Genomic DNA, 18,079 nt, shown 5'->3' on the forward strand with positions numbered 1-18,079 from the left:
CCCCGTGCACATCAACTCCCCCCGTGCCCATCACCTGCCCCCTGTGCCCATCACCTCCCCCCGTGCCCATCAACTCCCCCCCGTGTCCATCACCTCCCCCCATGCCCATCACCTGCCCTCCCCGTGCCCATCACCCCCCCCCACGTGCCCATCACCTTCCCTCCCCGTGCCCATCACCCCCCCCCCCCCCCGTGCCCATCACCTGCCCTGGTGTGTAACATCTAGCAGATCAGAGAAGGGAAAAAGAGTCAGAGACAAGCGGCATCCCATCACCAGCTTATCATCTCTCTATGTTGCCACTCAAGCACCCCTCACAGCACTAAGCCAAAATGGCGTCCATGACAATGCTGTATAATAGGAAGCACGGGGGAGGGGGCACTAGATTCTGCCGGCCGGGGGCACCTGGTCTTTCTATGCCAATGTCAGGGCAGCTTATGATTCAAGAAGATACAGGGCAGCTTCTCCCTCAGGGGATCAGAGAGGACAGAGCTTTGGGGGTTCACATCTTAGCCCAGATCAGAAACCGGTTTACGGTATTAGAGAAGCCGAGAAGGTGACACAGAGGACGGAGATTAGAGTCAGATACAACAGGAAAAGGGAAGGAATCCTCGTAAACCGGGCAAGGCTTTATTATAGCAGATATTACCTCCGTGTCCGGCCATAAAAAAGGAAAATTCCTGAAATATTCCAGTTATTGACCATCGGAGCACACACAATATGCTGACATTTCCAAGGTCACCAGAGTCATCTCAATATCATTAGAGGGGGGTCACCAGAGTCATCTCATTATCATTAGAGGGGTCAGCAGAGTCATCTCATTATCATTAGAGGATGGGGTCAGCAGAGTCATCTCAATATCATTAGAGGAGGGTCAGCAGAGTCATCTCATTATCATTAGAGGAGGGTCAGCAGAGTCATCTCATTATCATTAGAGGGGGTCAGCAGAGTCATCTCAATATCATTAGAGGGGGCAGCAGAGTCATCACATTATCATTAGAGGATGGGGTCAGCTATCATCTCATTATCATTAGAGGGGGTCACCAGAGTCATCTCAATATCATTAAAGGGGGTCACCAGAGTAATCTCATTATCATTAGAGGATGGGGTCAGCTATCATCTCATTATCATTAGAGGGTGGGGTAGGCAGTCATCTCATTATTGTTATAAGGCGGGGTCAACAGTCATCTCATCATTTGAGGGTGGGTCAGAAGTTATCTCATTATCATTAGAGAGAAGAGTCAGCAGAGTCATCTCGTTATCATTAGAGGCCGGGTCAGAAGAGTCATCATATCATTAGAGGGAAGGGTCAGCAGAGTCATCTCATTATCATTAGGGGCCGGAGTCAGAAGAGTCATCATATCATTAGAGAGAAGAGTCAGCACAGTCATCTCATTATCATTAGAGGCCGGGTCAGAAGAGTCATCATATCATTAGAGAGCAAGGTCAGCAGAGTCATCTCGTTATCATTAGAGGCCGGGTCAGAAGAGTCATCATATCATTAGAGAGAAGTCAGCAGAGTCATCTCATTTACAGTAGAGGGCAGGGTCAACCCTTATTGTACTAGATGTTAACATTAACCCCTTACTGCTGTTGACCAGCAAGGATGCGGTTATTACCCCTTCACCACACTAGAACACGCGGCATGCCTAAATTAACCACTTATCTGCTATTGACCACCAGGGGTGCATACGTTACCCCTTAACTACTCTAGACCGCAAGCCCTTTGACATTGACCTCTTCAATAGACTAGACCACAATGGTTGTTGGCATTGACTCCTTCAGTATCTAGATCACCAGTGAAGCTGGCGTTAACCCCTTAATTATCCTAGACTTCTAGGGATGTTGGTATTAACCCTTTCACTATCCTAGACGTCAGTGATATTAGATAAAAAAAAAGGTCTTTGCCTGAAACCGCTCCCGAGCTGGTATTTTTCGGTGGTAACCGGAGCCATGATGATAAGATGTCACCTCTGACTAGTCTGAGAACTGGTGGAAAGGTGCAAGGACGTAGGTGGCTCAACTCCACGTTGTTCGCTGCGGCCATTAGAGCGGTGTCTGGAGACCCCTAAATGTGGACAGACTCAAGGGTTGAACCCCCATTTCCCGAGCTTGGAGCAGATCTATTTGTCTGTTTTCTACGCCCAAAATGTGAGCAGCAAAAAACTCCAGATGTTCCTCAGGGCAAAGAGCAGACGACTCCTCACATTCCTGGTGGAGCTGGTGACTCTGGGTCCACCAAACCAGAAAATCTCCTCCCCGAGAAACGATGACCTGATGCCAACAGTGGCCCTCACACAACTGGTGCCCATAACCTGCCAAGGGTGCCAGATCCACCATGAACATACCATCCCCCGCTCACGACCGCAGAACTCCACCTCCAGGGAGCCCCCACCACTATACCACATTTTACTGACCCTGAAAACGACACCCCAAACTACACTGCTACCCCACCTCAATAACTTTATAACGTGCAGGAGAGCAGCTTCAGATATCAGCAGGACATTATATGGTTATTATAGGACAGGATGGCGGTCACAGGAACCTCAGCAGGAGGCCGGGACAGGAGATTATAACCAATCCCCTCATTGTCTTGAGATGATTACAGAATAATCACCCCCATTGTCCAATCATAAGAGCCATTGTCTGATATCAGTAGTGACGCCCGAATAATGAGGTCATATTATGTCTATGATGTCATCACTTCAAATCTGACTTCCTGACGCTCCAGGGACAAGACAACAGCTACGGAGGAAGGGTCTCGTAAATAATACATAATATTAGGGGCCTGATTCTCTGTATCACTTGTGATAGGATTAGATACACGGCTCAGCAGACAGTATCACACATGATAGGATTAGATACAGCAGACAGTATCACACATGATAGGATTAGATACACAGCTCAGCAGACAGTATCACACATGATAGGATTAGATACACAGCTCAGCAGACAGTATCACACTTGATAGTATTAGATACACAGCTCAGCAGACAGTATCACACATGATAGGATTAGATACAGTGGCTCAGCAGACAGTATCACACATGATAGGATTAGATACACAGCTCAGCAGACAGTATAACACATGATAGGATTAGATACACAGCTCAGCAGACAGTATCACACATGATAGATTAGATACACAGCTCAGCAGACAGTATCACACATGATAGGATTAGATACACAGCTCAGCAGACTGTATCACACATGATAGATTAGATACCCAGCTCAGCAGACAGTATTACACATGATAGGATTAGATACACAGCTCAGCAGACAGTATCACACATGATAGGATTAGATACACAGCTCTGCAGACAGTATCACACATGATCGGATTAGATACACAGCTCAGCAGACAGTATCACACATGGTAGGATTAGATACACAGCTCATCAGACAGTATCACACAGGATAGGATTAGATAGACAGCACAGCAGACAGTATCACACATGATAGGATTAGATACACAGCTCAGCAGACAGTATCACACATGATAGGATTAGATACACCGCTCAGCACACCGTATCACACATGATAGGATTAGATACACGGCTCAGCAGACAGTATCACACATGAAAGGATTAGATACACGGCTCAGCAGACAGTATCACACATGATAGGATTAGATACAGTGGTTCAGCAGACAGTATCACACATGATAGGATTAGATACATATCTCAGCAGACAGTATCACACATGATAGGATTAGATACACATCTCAGCAGACAGTATCACACATGATAGGATTAGATACACAGCTCAGCAGACAATATCACACATGATGGGATTAGATACAAGGCCCCAGACAGTATCATACATGATAAAATTAGATACACAGCTCTGTGTACAGCGCTACCAGTGTAGTCCAGTGTACAGCGCTACCAGTGTAGTCCAGTGTGCAGCGCTACCAGTGTAGTCCAGTGTGCAGCGCTACCAGTGTAGTCCAGTGTGCAGCGCTACCAGTGTACTCCAGTGTGCAGCGCTACCAGTGTACTCCAGTGTGCAGCGCTACCAGTGTACTCCAGTGTGCAGCGCTACCAGTGTACTCCAGTGTGCAGCGCTACCAGTGTACTCCAGTGTACAGCGCTACCAGTGTACTCCAGTGTACAGCGCTACCAGTGTACTCCAGTGTACAGCGCTACCAGTGTAGTCCAGTGTACAGCGCTACCAGTGTAGTCCAGTGTACAGCGCTACCAGTGTAGTCCAGTGTGCAGCGCTACCAGTGTAGTCCAGTGTGCAGCGCTACCAGTGTAGTCCAGTGTGCAGCGCTACCAGTGTAGTCCAGTGTACAGCGCTACCAGTGTTCTCCAGTGTACAGCGCTACCAGTGTACTCCAGTGTACAGCGCTACCAGTGTAGTCCAGTGTGCAGCGCTACCAGTGTACAGCGCTACCAGTGTACTCCAGTATACAGCGCTACCAGTGTACAGCGCTAGCAGTGTAGTACAGTGTGCAGCGCTACCAGTGTACTCCAGTGTACAGCGCTACCAGTGTACTCCAGTGTACAGCGCTACCAGTGTAGTCCAGTGTGCAGCGCTACCAGTGTTCTCCAGTGTGCAGCGCTACCAGTGTTCTCCAGTGTGCAGCGCTACCAGTGTACTCCAGTGTACAGCGCTACCAGTGTACTCCAGTGTGCAGCGCTACCAGTGTTCTCCAGTGTGCAGCGCTACCAGTGTTCTCCAGTGTGCAGCGCTACCAGTGTACTCCAGTGTGCAGCGCTACCAGTGTACTCCAGTGTGCAGCGCTACCAGTGTACTCCAGTGTGCAGCGCTACCAGTGTAGTCCAGTGTACAGCGCTACCAGTGTAGTCCAGTGTACAGCGCTACCAGTGTAGTCCAGTGTACAGCGCTACCAGTGTAGTCCAGTGTACAGCGCTACCAGTGTAGTCCAGTGTACAGCGCTACCAGTGTAGTCCAGTGTACAGCGCTACCAGTGTAGTCCAGTGTACAGCGCTACCAGTGTAGTCCAGTGTGCAGCGCTACCAGTGTAGTCCAGTGTGCAGCGCTACCAGTGTACTCCAGTGTACAGCGCTACCAGTGTTCTCCAGTGTACAGCGCTACCAGTGTACTCCAGTGTACAGCGCTACCAGTGTAGTCCAATGTGCAGCGCTACCAGTGTACTCCAGTATACAGCGCTACCAGTGTACAGCGCTAGCAGTGTAGTACAGTGTGCAGCGCTACCAGTGTACTCCAGTGTACAGCGCTACCAGTGTACTCCAGTGTACAGCGCTACCAGTGTAGTCCAGTGTGCAGCGCTACCAGTGTACTCCAGTGTACAGCGCTACCAGTGTACTCCAGTGTGCAGCGCTACCAGTGTTCTCCATTGTGCAGCGCTACCAGTGTTCTCCAGTGTGCAGCGCTACCAGTGTACTCCAGTGTACAGCGCTACCAGTGTACTCCAGTGTACAGCGCTACCAGTGTTCTCCAGTGTGCAGCGCTACCAGTGTTCTCCAGTGTGCAGCGCTACCAGTGTTCTCCAGTGTGCAGCGCTACCAGTGTTCTCCAGTGTGCAGCGCTACCAGTGTTCTCCAGTGTGCAGCGCTACCAGTGTACTCCAGTGTGCAGCGCTACCAGTGTACTCCAGTGTGCAGCGCTACCAGTGTACTCCAGTGTGCAGCACTACCAGTGTTCTCCAGTGTGCAGCGCTACCAGTGTACTCCAGTGTGCAGCGCTACCAGTGTACTCCACCCTCCAGGCTGTAACTTCCTGATTAAATCTCAGAGAACAGACATTGCATTGAATGACAGGGACCAGACCCCCCCCCCCCCTCATCTACACCAGGAGCCGTCCCTAATCCCATCACTAACACATCACCGAATATAAGGAGCCCAAACACTGGACACACATGAAAACCAAGGAGACACCATGTACCTCATACCTCAGAGCACCATACAGCAATGTCTGCTCACAGCTACACTGCTCTTATATACAGGTGAGTCCATATCTACACTTCCCTTATATACAGGTGACTCTCATATCGACACTGCACCCCACATCTACACTGCTCTTATATACAGGTGTGTCCACATCTACACTGCTCTTATATACAGGTGAGTCCACATCTACACTGCACCCCACATCTACACTGCTCTTATATACAGGTGAGTCCATATCTACACTTCCCTTATATACAGGTGAGTCCATATCTACAATGCTCTTATATACAGGTGACCCTCATATCTACACTGCACCCCACATCTACACTGCTCTTATATACAGGTGACCCTCATATCTACACTGCACCCCACATCTACACTGCTCTTATATACAGGTGAGTCCGCATCTACACTGCACCCCACATCTACACTGCTCTTATATACAGGTGAGTCCGCATCTACACTGCACCCCACATCTACACTGCCCTTATATACAGGTGACCCCATATTTACACTGCACCCCACATCTACACTGCTCTTATATACAGGTGAGCCCATATCCACACTGCACCCCACATCTACACTGCTCTTATATACAGGTGACCCCCCCCCCCCATATATACACTGCACCCCACATCTACACTGCTCCTATATACAGGTGTGTCCACATCTACACTGCACCCCACATCTACACTGCTCTTATATACAGGTGACCCCCCTCCATATCTACACTGCACCCCACATCTACACTGCTCTTATATACAGGTGACCCCATATTTACACTGCACCCCACATCTACACTGCTCTTATATACAGGTGACCCCCCTCCATATCTACACTGCACCCCACATCTACACTGCTCCTATATACAGGTGTGTATAAAAACTACACTGCACCCCACATCTACACTGCCCTTATATACAGGTGACCCCCCCCCCATATCTACACTGCACCCCACATCTATACTGCTCTTATACAGCATCTGATAATCCGGGACATTTGATAATCCAGGTTGTCCAATAATCCGGGATGTTTGATAATCCGGGACGTTTGATAATCCGGGACGTTTGATAATCCGGGACGTTTGATAATCCGGGACGTTTGATAATCCGGGACGTTTGATAATCCGGGTAGTTTGATAATCCGGGACGTCTGATAATCCGGGACGTCTGATGATCCGGGACGTCTGATAATCCGGGATGTCTGGTCATCCGCGATTTGTTTTCAGCAAAGAATTGTAACATGATATAGACGAGCGGAGAAGTAATCAGGAGGTTCCTCGGCCGCAGATTCTGAGGTAACTTTGTCATTGGGGTTCCGGATCCCCCTTACACGTGACGTTGGGATTCCGGTTCCCCCTTACACGTGACGTTGGGGTTCCGGTTCCCCCTTACACGTGACGTTGGGGTTCCGGATCCACCTTACACGAGACGTTGGGGTTCCGGATCCCCCTTACACGTAACGTTGGGGTTCCGGATCCCCCTTACACGTGGCATTGGGGTTCCGGATCCCTCTTACACGTGACTTTGCGGTTCCGGATCCCCCTTACACGTGACGTTGGGGTTCCGGATCCCCCTTACACGTGACGTTGGGGTTCCGGATCCCCCTTACACGTGACGTTGGGGTTCCAGTTCCCCCTTACACGTGACGTTGGGGTTCCGGATCCCTCTTACACGTGACTTTGGGGTTCCGGATCCCCCTTACACGTGACGTTGGGGTTCCGGATCCCCCTTACACGTGACGTTGGGGTTCCGGATCCCCCTTACACGTGACGTTGGGGTTCCGGTTCCCCCTTACACGTGACGTTGGGGTTCCGGATCCACCTTACACGAGATGTTGGGGTTCCGGATCCCCCTTACACGTAACGTTGGGGTTCCGGATCCCCCTTACACGTGGCATTGGGGTTCCGGATCCCTCTTACACGTGACTTTGGGGTTCCGGATCCCCCTTACACGTGACGTTGGGGTTCCGGATCCCCCTTACACGTGACGTTGGGGTTCCGGATCCCCCTTACACGTGACGTTGGGGTTCCGGTTCCCCCTTACACGTGACGTTGGGGTTCCGGTTCCCCCTTACACGTGACGTTGGGGTTCCGGATCCCCCTTACACGTGACTTTGGGGTTCCAGATCCCCCTTACACGTGACGTTGGGGTTCCGGATCCCCCTTACACGTGACGTTGGGGTTCCGGATCCCCCTTACACGTGACGTTGCAGCTAAAACTGCATCAATAATCACAGCAAAACAGGCGCAGTTTTATGGCGAGTTGCTGAGTTTTCTAAACGGTTTCTGCTTGAGCCTTTTTTTTTTACAGATGAAACTTGTACAATAAATGTGTTTCCCCTGCAAATAATGCACAAAAACCGTATCGAAAACCGCTGCAATTCGCGGTAAATGTGCATTTTTCAGATTTTTTTATGCGGTTTTAACCGCAGCTCAACCGCATGGTGTGATCTGACCCCAAGGTGGAGATCACACATTGCAGATTTGTAGCAGATTTTGTTGCGGATCTAATGCAGATCTCCCCCTTCTGCATTGCAAAAGGTAAAATCCGCGATGAAAATCTGCGACAAATCCGTGACGTGTGAATTTAGCCGAATAGACTTTTCTTTAACTGTCCAATAATCCAGAATATTTGATAATCCGGCATCTGTCAGGTTATATTGCTGCCGGATTACAGGAATTCTCCAGCATCTGTGCTATGACATGTTGGGTCTGTAGATGGCGCTCTATTTCTGTACGTTCTCAGTATCAGGGCTCTAGACTCCTCTGTCTTCACCTGTTATCTGCCCCTTGTAACGCTGCTGTCTTCCTCCAGGTGTCACTCTATTTCTGTACGTTCTCAGTATCAGAGCTCTGGACTCCTCTGTCTTCACCTGTTATCTGCCCCTTGTAACGCTGCTGTCTGCCTCCAGGTGGCGCTCTATTTCTGCATGTTCTCAGTATCAGAGCTCTGGACTCCTGTCTTCACCTGTTATCTGCCCCTTGTAACGCTGCTGTCTTCCTCCAGGTGGCGCTCTATTTCTGTACGTTCTCAGTATCAGAGCTCTGGACTCCTCTGACTTCACCTGTTATCTGCCCCTTGTAACGCTGCTGTCTGCCTCCAGGTGGCGCTCTATTTCTGTATGTTCTCTGTATCAGAGCTCTGGACTCCTCTGTCTTCACCTGTTATCTGCCCCTTGTAATGCTGCTGTCTGCCTCCAGGTGGCGCTCTATTTCTGTATGTTCTCAGTATCAGAGCTCTGGACTCCTCTGTCTTCACCTGTTATCTGCCCCTTGTAACGCTGCTGTCTTCCTCCAGGTGGCGCTCTATTTCTGCATGTTCTCAGTATCAGAGCTCTGGACTCCTCTGACTTCACCTGTTATCTGCCCCTTGTAACGCTGCTGTCTTCCTCCAGGTGGCGCTCTATTTCTGTACGTTCTCAGTATCAGAGCTCTAGACTCCTCTGTCTTCACCTATTATCTGCCCCTTGTAACGCTGCTGTCTGCCTCCAGGTGGCGCTCTATTTCTGCACGTTCTCAGTATCAGAGCTCTGGACTCCTCTGTCTTCACCTGTTATCTGCCCCTTGTAACGCTGCTGTCTGCCTCCAGGTGGCGCTCTATTTCTGCATGTTCTCAGTATCAGAGCTCTGGACTCCTCTGACTTCACCTGTTATCTGCCCCTTGTAACGCTGCTGTCTTCCTCCAGGTGGCGCTCTATTTCTGTACGTTCTCAGTATCAGAGCTCTAGGCTCCTCTGTCTTCACCTGTTATCTGCCCCTTGTAACGCTACTGTCTGCCTCCAGGTGGCGCTCTATTTCTGTACGTTCTCAGTATCAGAGCTCTGGACTCCTCTGTCTTCACCTGTTATCTGCCCCTTGTAACGCTGTTGTCTGCCTCCAGGTGGCGCTCTATTTCTGCACGTTCTCAGTATCAGAGCTCTGGACTCCTCTGTCTTCACCTGTTATCTGCCCCTTGTAACGCTGCTGTCTTCCTCCAGGTGTCGCTCTATTTCTGTACGTTCTCAGTATCAGAGCTCTGGACTCCTCTGACTTCACCTGTTATCTGCCGCTTGTAACGCTGCTGTCTGCCTCCAGGTGGCGCTCTATTTCTGTATGTTCTCAGTATCAGAGCTCTGGACTCCTCTGTCTTCACCTGTTATCTGCCTCTTGTAACGCTGCTGTCTTCCTCCAGGTGGCGCTCTATTTCTGCACGTTCTCAGTATCAGAGCTCTGGACTCCTCTGTCTTCACCTGTTATCTTCCCCTTGTAACGCTGCTGTCTGCCTCCAGGTGGCGCTCTATTTCTGTATGTTCTCTGTATCAGAGCTCTGGACTCCTCTGTCTTCACCTGTTATCTGCCCCTTGTAACGCTGCTGTCTTCCTCCAGGTGACGCTCTATTTCTGTACGTTCTCAGTATCAGAGCTCTGGACTCCTGTCTTCACCCGTTATCTGCCCCTTGTAATGCTGCTGTCTGCCTCCAGGTGGCGCTCTATTTCTGCACGTTCTCAGTATCAGAGCTCTGGACTCCTCTGTCTTCACCTGTTATCTGCCCCTCGTAACGCTGCTGTCTTCCTCCAGGTGGCGCTCTATTTCTGTACGTTCTCAGTATCAGAGCTCTAGACTCCTCTGTCTTCACCTGTTATCTGCCCCATGTAACGCTGCTGTCTTCCTCCAGATGGCGCTCTATTTCTGTATGTTCTCAGTATCAGAGCTCTGGACTCCTCTGTCTTCACCTGTTATCTGCCCCTTGTAACGCTGCTGTCTGCCTCCAGGTGGCGATCTATTTCTGCACGTTCTCAGTATCAGAGCTCTGGACTCCTCTGTCTTCACCTGTTATCTGCCCCTTGTAACGCTGCTGTCTGCCTCCAGGTGGCGATCTATTTCTGCACGTTCTCAGTATCAGAGCTCTGGACTCCTCTGTCTTCACCTGTTATCTGCCCCTTGTAACGCTGCTGTCTGCCTCCAGGTGGCGCTCTATTTCTGTATGTTCTCAGTATCAGAGCTCTAGACTCCACTGTCTTCACCTGTTATCTGCCCCTTGTAACGCTGCTGTCTTCCTCCAGGTGGCGCTCTATTTCTGTACGTTCTCAGTATCAGAGCTCTAGACTCCTCTGTCTTCACCTGTTATCTGCCCCATGTAACGCTGCTGTCTTCCTCCAGATGGCGCTCTATTTCTGTATGTTCTCAGTATCAGAGCTCTGGACTCCTCTGTCTTCACCTGTTATCTGCCCCTTGTAACGCTGCTGTCTTCCTCCAGGTGTCACTCTATTTCTGTACGTTCTCAGTATCAGAGCTCTGGACTCCTCTGTCTTCACTTGTTATCTGCCCCTTGTAACGCTGTTGTCTGCCTCCAGGTGGCGCTCTATTTCTGCACGTTCTCAGTATCAGAGCTCTGGACTCCTCTGTCTTCACCTGTTATCTGCCCCTTGTAACGCTGCTGTCTTCCTGAAGGTGTCACTATATTTCTGTACGTTCTCAGTATCAGAGCTCTGGACTCCTCTGACTTCACCTGTTATCTGCCGCTTGTAACGCTGCTGTCTGCCTCCAGGTGGCGATCTATTTCTGCACGTTCTCAGTATCAGAGCTCTGGACTCCTCTGTCTTCACCTGTTATCTGCCCCTTGTAACGCTGCTGTCTTCCTCCAGGTGGCGCTCTATTTCTGCACGTTCTCAGTATCAGAGCTCTGGACTCCTCTGTCTTCACCTGTTATCTGCCCCTTGTAACGCTGCTGTCTTCCTCCAGGTGTCACTCTATTTCTGTACGTTCTCAGTATCAGAGCTCTGGACTCCTCTGACTTCACCTGTTATCTGCCGCTTGTAACGCTGCTGTCTGCCTCCAGGTGGCGCTCTATTTCTGTATGTTCTCAGTATCAGAGCTCTGGACTCCACTGTCTTCACCTGTTATCTGCCCCTTGTAACGCTACTGTCTGCCTCCAGGTGGCGCTCTATTTCTGTACGTTCTCAGTATCAGAGCTCTGGACTCCTCTGTCTTCACCTGTTATCTGCCCCTTGTAACGCTGTTGTCTGCCTCCAGGTGGCGCTCTATTTCTGCACGTTCTCAGTATCAGAGCTCTGGACTCCTCTGTCTTCACCTGTTATCTGCCCCTTGTAACGCTGCTGTCTTCCTCCAGGTGTCGCTCTATTTCTGTACGTTCTCAGTATCAGAGCTCTGGACTCCTCTGACTTCACCTGTTATCTGCCGCTTGTAACGCTGCTGTCTGCCTCCAGGTGGCGCTCTATTTCTGTATGTTCTCAGTATCAGAGCTCTGGACTCCTCTGTCTTCACCTGTTATCTGCCTCTTGTAACGCTGCTGTCTTCCTCCAGGTGGCGCTCTATTTCTGCACGTTCTCAGTATCAGAGCTCTGGACTCCTCTGTCTTCACCTGTTATCTTCCCCTTGTAACGCTGCTGTCTGCCTCCAGGTGGCGCTCTATTTCTGTATATTCTCTGTATCAGAGCTCTGGACTCCTCTGTCTTCACCTGTTATCTGCCCCTTGTAACGCTGCTGTCTTCCTCCAGGTGACGCTCTATTTCTGTACGTTCTCAGTATCAGAGCTCTGGACTCCTGTCTTCACCCGTTATCTGCCCCTTGTAATGCTGCTGTCTGCCTCCAGGTGGCGCTCTATTTCTGCACGTTCTCAGTATCAGAGCTCTGGACTCCTCTGTCTTCACCTGTTATCTGCCCCTCGTAACGCTGCTGTCTTCCTCCAGGTGGCGCTCTATTTCTGTACGTTCTCAGTATCAGAGCTCTAGACTCCTCTGTCTTCACCTGTTATCTGCCCCATGTAACGCTGCTGTCTTCCTCCAGATGGCGCTCTATTTCTGTATGTTCTCAGTATCAGAGCTCTGGACTCCTCTGTCTTCACCTGTTATCTGCCCCTTGTAACGCTGCTGTCTGCCTCCAGGTGGCGATCTATTTCTGCACGTTCTCAGTATCAGAGCTCTGGACTCCTCTGTCTTCACCTGTTATCTGCCCCTTGTAACGCTGCTGTCTGCCTCCAGGTGGCGATCTATTTCTGCACGTTCTCAGTATCAGAGCTCTGGACTCCTCTGTCTTCACCTGTTATCTGCCCCTTGTAACGCTGCTGTCTGCCTCCAGGTGGCGCTCTATTTCTGTATGTTCTCAGTATCAGAGCTCTAGACTCCACTGTCTTCACCTGTTATCTGCCCCTTGTAACGCTGCTGTCTTCCTCCAGGTGGCGCTCTATTTCTGTACGTTCTCAGTATCAGAGCTCTAGACTCCTCTGTCTTCACCTGTTATCTGCCCCATGTAACGCTGCTGTCTTCCTCCAGATGGCGCTCTATTTCTGTATGTTCTCAGTATCAGAGCTCTGGACTCCTCTGTCTTCACCTGTTATCTGCCCCTTGTAACGCTGCTGTCTTCCTCCAGGTGTCACTCTATTTCTGTACGTTCTCAGTATCAGAGCTCTGGACTCCTCTGTCTTCACTTGTTATCTGCCCCTTGTAACGCTGTTGTCTGCCTCCAGGTGGCGCTCTATTTCTGCACGTTCTCAGTATCAGAGCTCTGGACTCCTCTGTCTTCACCTGTTATCTGCCCCTTGTAACGCTGCTGTCTTCCTGAAGGTGTCACTATATTTCTGTACGTTCTCAGTATCAGAGCTCTGGACTCCTCTGACTTCACCTGTTATCTGCCGCTTGTAACGCTGCTGTCTGCCTCCAGGTGGCGATCTATTTCTGCACGTTCTCAGTATCAGAGCTCTGGACTCCTCTGTCTTCACCTGTTATCTGCCCCTTGTAACGCTGCTGTCTTCCTCCAGGTGGCGCTCTATTTCTGCACGTTCTCAGTATCAGAGCTCTGGACTCCTCTGTCTTCACCTGTTATCTGCCCCTTGTAACGCTGCTGTCTTCCTCCAGGTGTCACTCTATTTCTGTACGTTCTCAGTATCAGAGCTCTGGACTCCTCTGACTTCACCTGTTATCTGCCGCTTGTAACGCTGCTGTCTGCCTCCAGGTGGCGCTCTATTTCTGTATGTTCTCAGTATCAGAGCTCTGGACTCCACTGTCTTCACCTGTTATCTGCCCCTTGTAACGCTGCTGTCTGCCTCCAGGTGGCGATCTATTTCTGCACGTTCTCAGTATCAGAGCTCTGGACTCCTCTGTCTTCACCTGTTATCTGCCCCTTGTAACGCTGCTGTCTGCCTCCAGGTGGCGCTCTATTTCTGTATGTTCTCAGTATCAGAGCTCTGGACTCCTCTGTCTTCACCTGTTATCTGCCCCTTGTAACGCTGCTGTCTGCCTCCAGGTGGCGCTCTATTTCTGTATGTTCTCAGTATCAGAGCTCTGGACTCCTCTGTCTTCACCTGTTATCTGCCTCTTGTAACGCTGCTGTCTTCCTCCAGGTGGCGCTCTATTTCTGTATGTTCTCAGTATCAGAGCTCTAGACTCCACTGTCTTCACCTGTTATCTGCCCCTTGTAACGCTGCTGTCTGCCTCCAGGTGGCGCTCTATTTCTGTACATTCTCAGTATCAGAGCTCTGGACTCCTCTGTCTTCACCCGTTATCTGCCCCTTGTAACGCTGCTGTCTGCCTCCAGGTGGCGCTCTATTTCTGTATGTTCTCTGTATCAGAGCTCTGGACTCCTCTGTCTTCACCTGTTATCTGCCCCTTGTAACGCTGCTGTCTTCCTCCAGGTGGCGCTCTATTTCTGTACGTTCTCAGTATCAGAGCTCTGGACTCCTCTGACTTCACCTGTTATCTGCCCCTTGTAACGCTGCTGTCTTCCTCCAGGTGGCGCTCTATTTCTGCACGTTCTCAGTATCAGAGCTCTGGACTCCTCTGTCTTCACCTGTTATCTGCCCCTTGTAACGCTGCCGTCTGCCTCCAGGTGGCACTCTATTTCTGTATGTTCTCAGTATCAGAGCTCTGGACTCCTCTGTCTTCCCCTGTTATCTGCCCCTCGTAACGCTGCTGTCTTCCCCCAGGTGGCGCTCTCCAGCTGCAGGTGCATGTTCCTCAGGGCCCCTTGTTCCGGATGGAGGGTTCAGCAGTCGCCCTCTGGTGTAATGCCAGTGGGTACCCGGTGGGAGGCTTCGAGTGGTCCGTGTTACCGGCACATTCTCCCAGACAGAGGTTGCAGATTGTCAGCTCTGTGGACCACGACTTCTCCTATGCAGTATATAGAGGGCGGGTGACCGTCAGGGGGGAGATTTACCTGGAAAAGGTGAGCGAAAACTCCACAAGACTCCACCTCACCCGGCTCCAGGCGCAGGACGCGGGCGACTATGAGTGCTACGCCCCAAACACACAGTACAGCTACTATGGAAGTCACAGCGCCAGCGTCAGGCTCACAGGTAATTATATACCGCACCCCAATAATCCAAAGAACATTGCCTATATAGCCCCCAGAAAACTCCACTTATTACTTATAACCCCGCCCATTACACTATATAACCCCTTCTACTATGCCATATAATCCCGCCAAATACTATATAACCCCTCCTAGTATGCCATATAACCCCACTCATTATACTATATAACCCTGCCCATTATTCTATATAACCCCTCCTACTATGGCATACAACCCCACCCATTTCACTATATAACCCCTCCTACTATACCATGTAACCCCGCCCATTATGCTATATAACCCCTCCTACTATGCCATATAACCCCACCCATTACACTATATAACCCCTCCTACTATGCCATATAATCCCGCCCATTATACTATATAACCCCTCCTACTATGCCATATAACCCCGCCCATTACACAAAATAACCCCTCCAACTATGCCATATAACCCCGCCCATTACACTAAATAACCCCTCCTACTATGTCATATAACCCCTCCTACTATGCCATATAACCCCGCCCATTACACTAAATAACCCCTCCTACTATGCCATATAACCCCGCCCATTATACTATATAACCCCTCCTACTATGCCATATAACCCCGCCCATTATACGATATAACCCCTCCTACTATGCCATATAACCCCCACCCATTACACTATATAACCCCTTACTATGCCATATGACCCCGCCCATTACACTATATAACCCCTCCTACTATGCCATATAACCCCGCCCATTACACTATATAACCCCTCTTACTATGCCATATGACCCCGCCCATTACACTATATAACCCCTCTTACTATGCCATATAACCCCACCCATTACACTATATAACCCCTCCTACTATGCCATATAACCCCGCCCATTATACTATATAACCATTCTTACTATGCCATATAACCCCACCCATTACACTATATAACCCCTCCTACTATGCCATATAACCCCGCCCATTATACTATATAACCCCTCATACTATGCCATATAATCCCGCCCATTATACTATATAACCCCTCATACTATGCCATATAATCCCGCCCATTATACTATATAACCCCTCTTACTATGCCATATAACCCCGCCCATTATTCTATATAACCCCTCCTACTATGCCATATAACGCCGCCCATTACACTATATAACCCCTCCTACTATGCCATATAACACCGCCCATTACACTATATAACCCTTCTTACTATGCCATATAATCCCGCCCATTATACTATATAACCCCTCCTACTATGCCATATAACCCCTCCTATGCCATATAGTTGCTCTCTCCCTTTTTCTCTCTCTCTCCTTATAACTCCATATAAGTCCTCCTATCAACCATATAACCCCACCTATTATGCTATATAACTCCTCCTACTTATATCCCCTCCCATTGCTGTATATATCCCTTCCCACTACTTCAAAGAAATCCCCCCAATACATCATACAGCTCCTCCCATTAGTCTATATAACCTCTACCACTACTCCATATATTTCTTCCCATAACAGCATATAGCCACTCCCACTAACCCATATAACCCCTCCCACTACACCATATAACCCCTCCCATTATATAAAGCTGATGACTTTTCTGCTGTCCTCAGTGATCCCGGATTCGCTGCTGGTGTCGTTACTGTCACCTGAGGAGCTGACGCTTCAAGAAGACGACTCTGTGACCCTGACCTGTGAGGTGCTCTCCGGTACACAGCCGCACACCCACATCTCCATCACCTGGTACCATAGCAGCATGGAGTCCACTCACCCCATCATCACCTTCTCCAAACACTCCGTCACATCCGTGGCAGCCGCCTTCGTAGTACGGCACCAGGCCGGTGAGGTGCGGCTGGAGAAGGTGTCAGCCACCTGGTACCAGTTCACACTGAGCGCCCTGCAGAGCGCAGATGACGGACACTATTACTGCCAGGCCACAGAGTGGATCCAGGATCCAGACAACAGCTGGTACCCCGTGAGCAGCAAGAAGAGCCGGGCCACCGCCATCCACGTCCACGGTGCAGGTAACCGATCATTGACAGTGATCGACAGTGATCAACAGTGATCGTCAGTGATCAAGGCGCAATCATCTCAACTGTGGCCATAGAGAGAGAAATGACACGCGATGTGGATAGAAACTCTAGAATCTTCTAACCCCTCAGTCTCATTCGAATTCCAAGAACCCTCCCAAAAATCAATTGCATATTAACCCTTCAATGTCGTAGCTTAGTAACCCCCCCCCCCCATGCTCCTGCCGTGGTGAGTTGATTACCCCCCCCCCCCTCTAGTGTTGTGTATGAGACCTCGTATTTTGTGGGATTAGTGGTAGTTTTTATAGGATTCATTTTGAGGTGCAGATATGTCGCGGTCTATAGTGAGGGTCACCGGGGGACATTGTACGGGGGCTGCACTTCACATTCTGCAGCTTCTCTCACAATCCTGGGGCGGGTGGTGCAGCGCGGGGGTCGGACACAGGGGCAGCAACTGGCGGAGGAGAAAGAGATCCTTATAACGCTGCGTTCACATCTGCGTGAGGTTTCCGCCATGTTTCACAGGGAGGCTCGCAGCGTTTTTCGTGATGTCAAAAGGCGGTAAACCTCGTCAGAACTCATTATAAGTCCATGGGATCCGTCAGACGCCACATGGATCCGTTGTACAGTGGATCCGGCGCGGTGTCATGACTTCTGTTAAAGATGTAACACCTTATTGGGGCCCGGGGAGGAGGAGGGGGAGGACCGGAGACTCCGTGGCGCACCCGCGGAGGAGGTGACAGCCGCACCGCAGGCAGTTTATGGTACATGACATTTTTTTCACTGCTATTTTATGAAGATCGGGGTAAAAACGCATCAAACATATGAAAAAATCTGTATGTGATGTACGAGCAGGACGGTGACCGGGGGTAATCCTCAAACCATGCACC

The 18,079-nt window shown here is 50.1% G+C and overlaps 1 protein-coding gene across 1 annotated transcript; it reads left to right on the forward strand.

The window, feature by feature from the left end:
* Window positions 1–5,865: 5,865 nt before the first annotated feature.
* Window positions 5,866–17,224, forward strand: LOC142716134 (immunoglobulin superfamily member 3-like). Its single transcript, XM_075848689.1, has 3 exons — window positions 5,866–5,932; window positions 14,798–15,166; window positions 16,773–17,224. The coding sequence occupies exons 1-3, from the start codon at window positions 5,866–5,868 to the stop codon at window positions 17,222–17,224; spliced, it is 888 nt and encodes a 295-aa protein (XP_075704804.1).
* The last annotated feature ends 855 nt before the right edge of the window (window positions 17,225–18,079 follow it).

Source organism: Rhinoderma darwinii, unplaced genomic scaffold (assembly GCF_050947455.1).
Source record: "Rhinoderma darwinii isolate aRhiDar2 unplaced genomic scaffold, aRhiDar2.hap1 Scaffold_4474, whole genome shotgun sequence".
Lineage (NCBI taxonomy): Eukaryota > Metazoa > Chordata > Amphibia > Anura > Rhinodermatidae > Rhinoderma > Rhinoderma darwinii.

Excerpts from the sequence above, each read along its gene's own strand:
- LOC142716134 (XM_075848689.1), top strand. The coding sequence starts at position 5,866 with ATGTACCTCATACCTCAGAGCACCATACAGCAATGTCTGCTCACAGCT. Across the intron at positions 5,933-14,797 it reads TACACTGCTCTTATATACAG|GTGGCGCTCTCCAGCTGCAG; the intron begins GTGAGTCCATAT and ends GTCTTCCCCCAG. Across the intron at positions 15,167-16,772 it reads CGCCAGCGTCAGGCTCACAG|TGATCCCGGATTCGCTGCTG; the intron begins GTAATTATATAC and ends TGCTGTCCTCAG.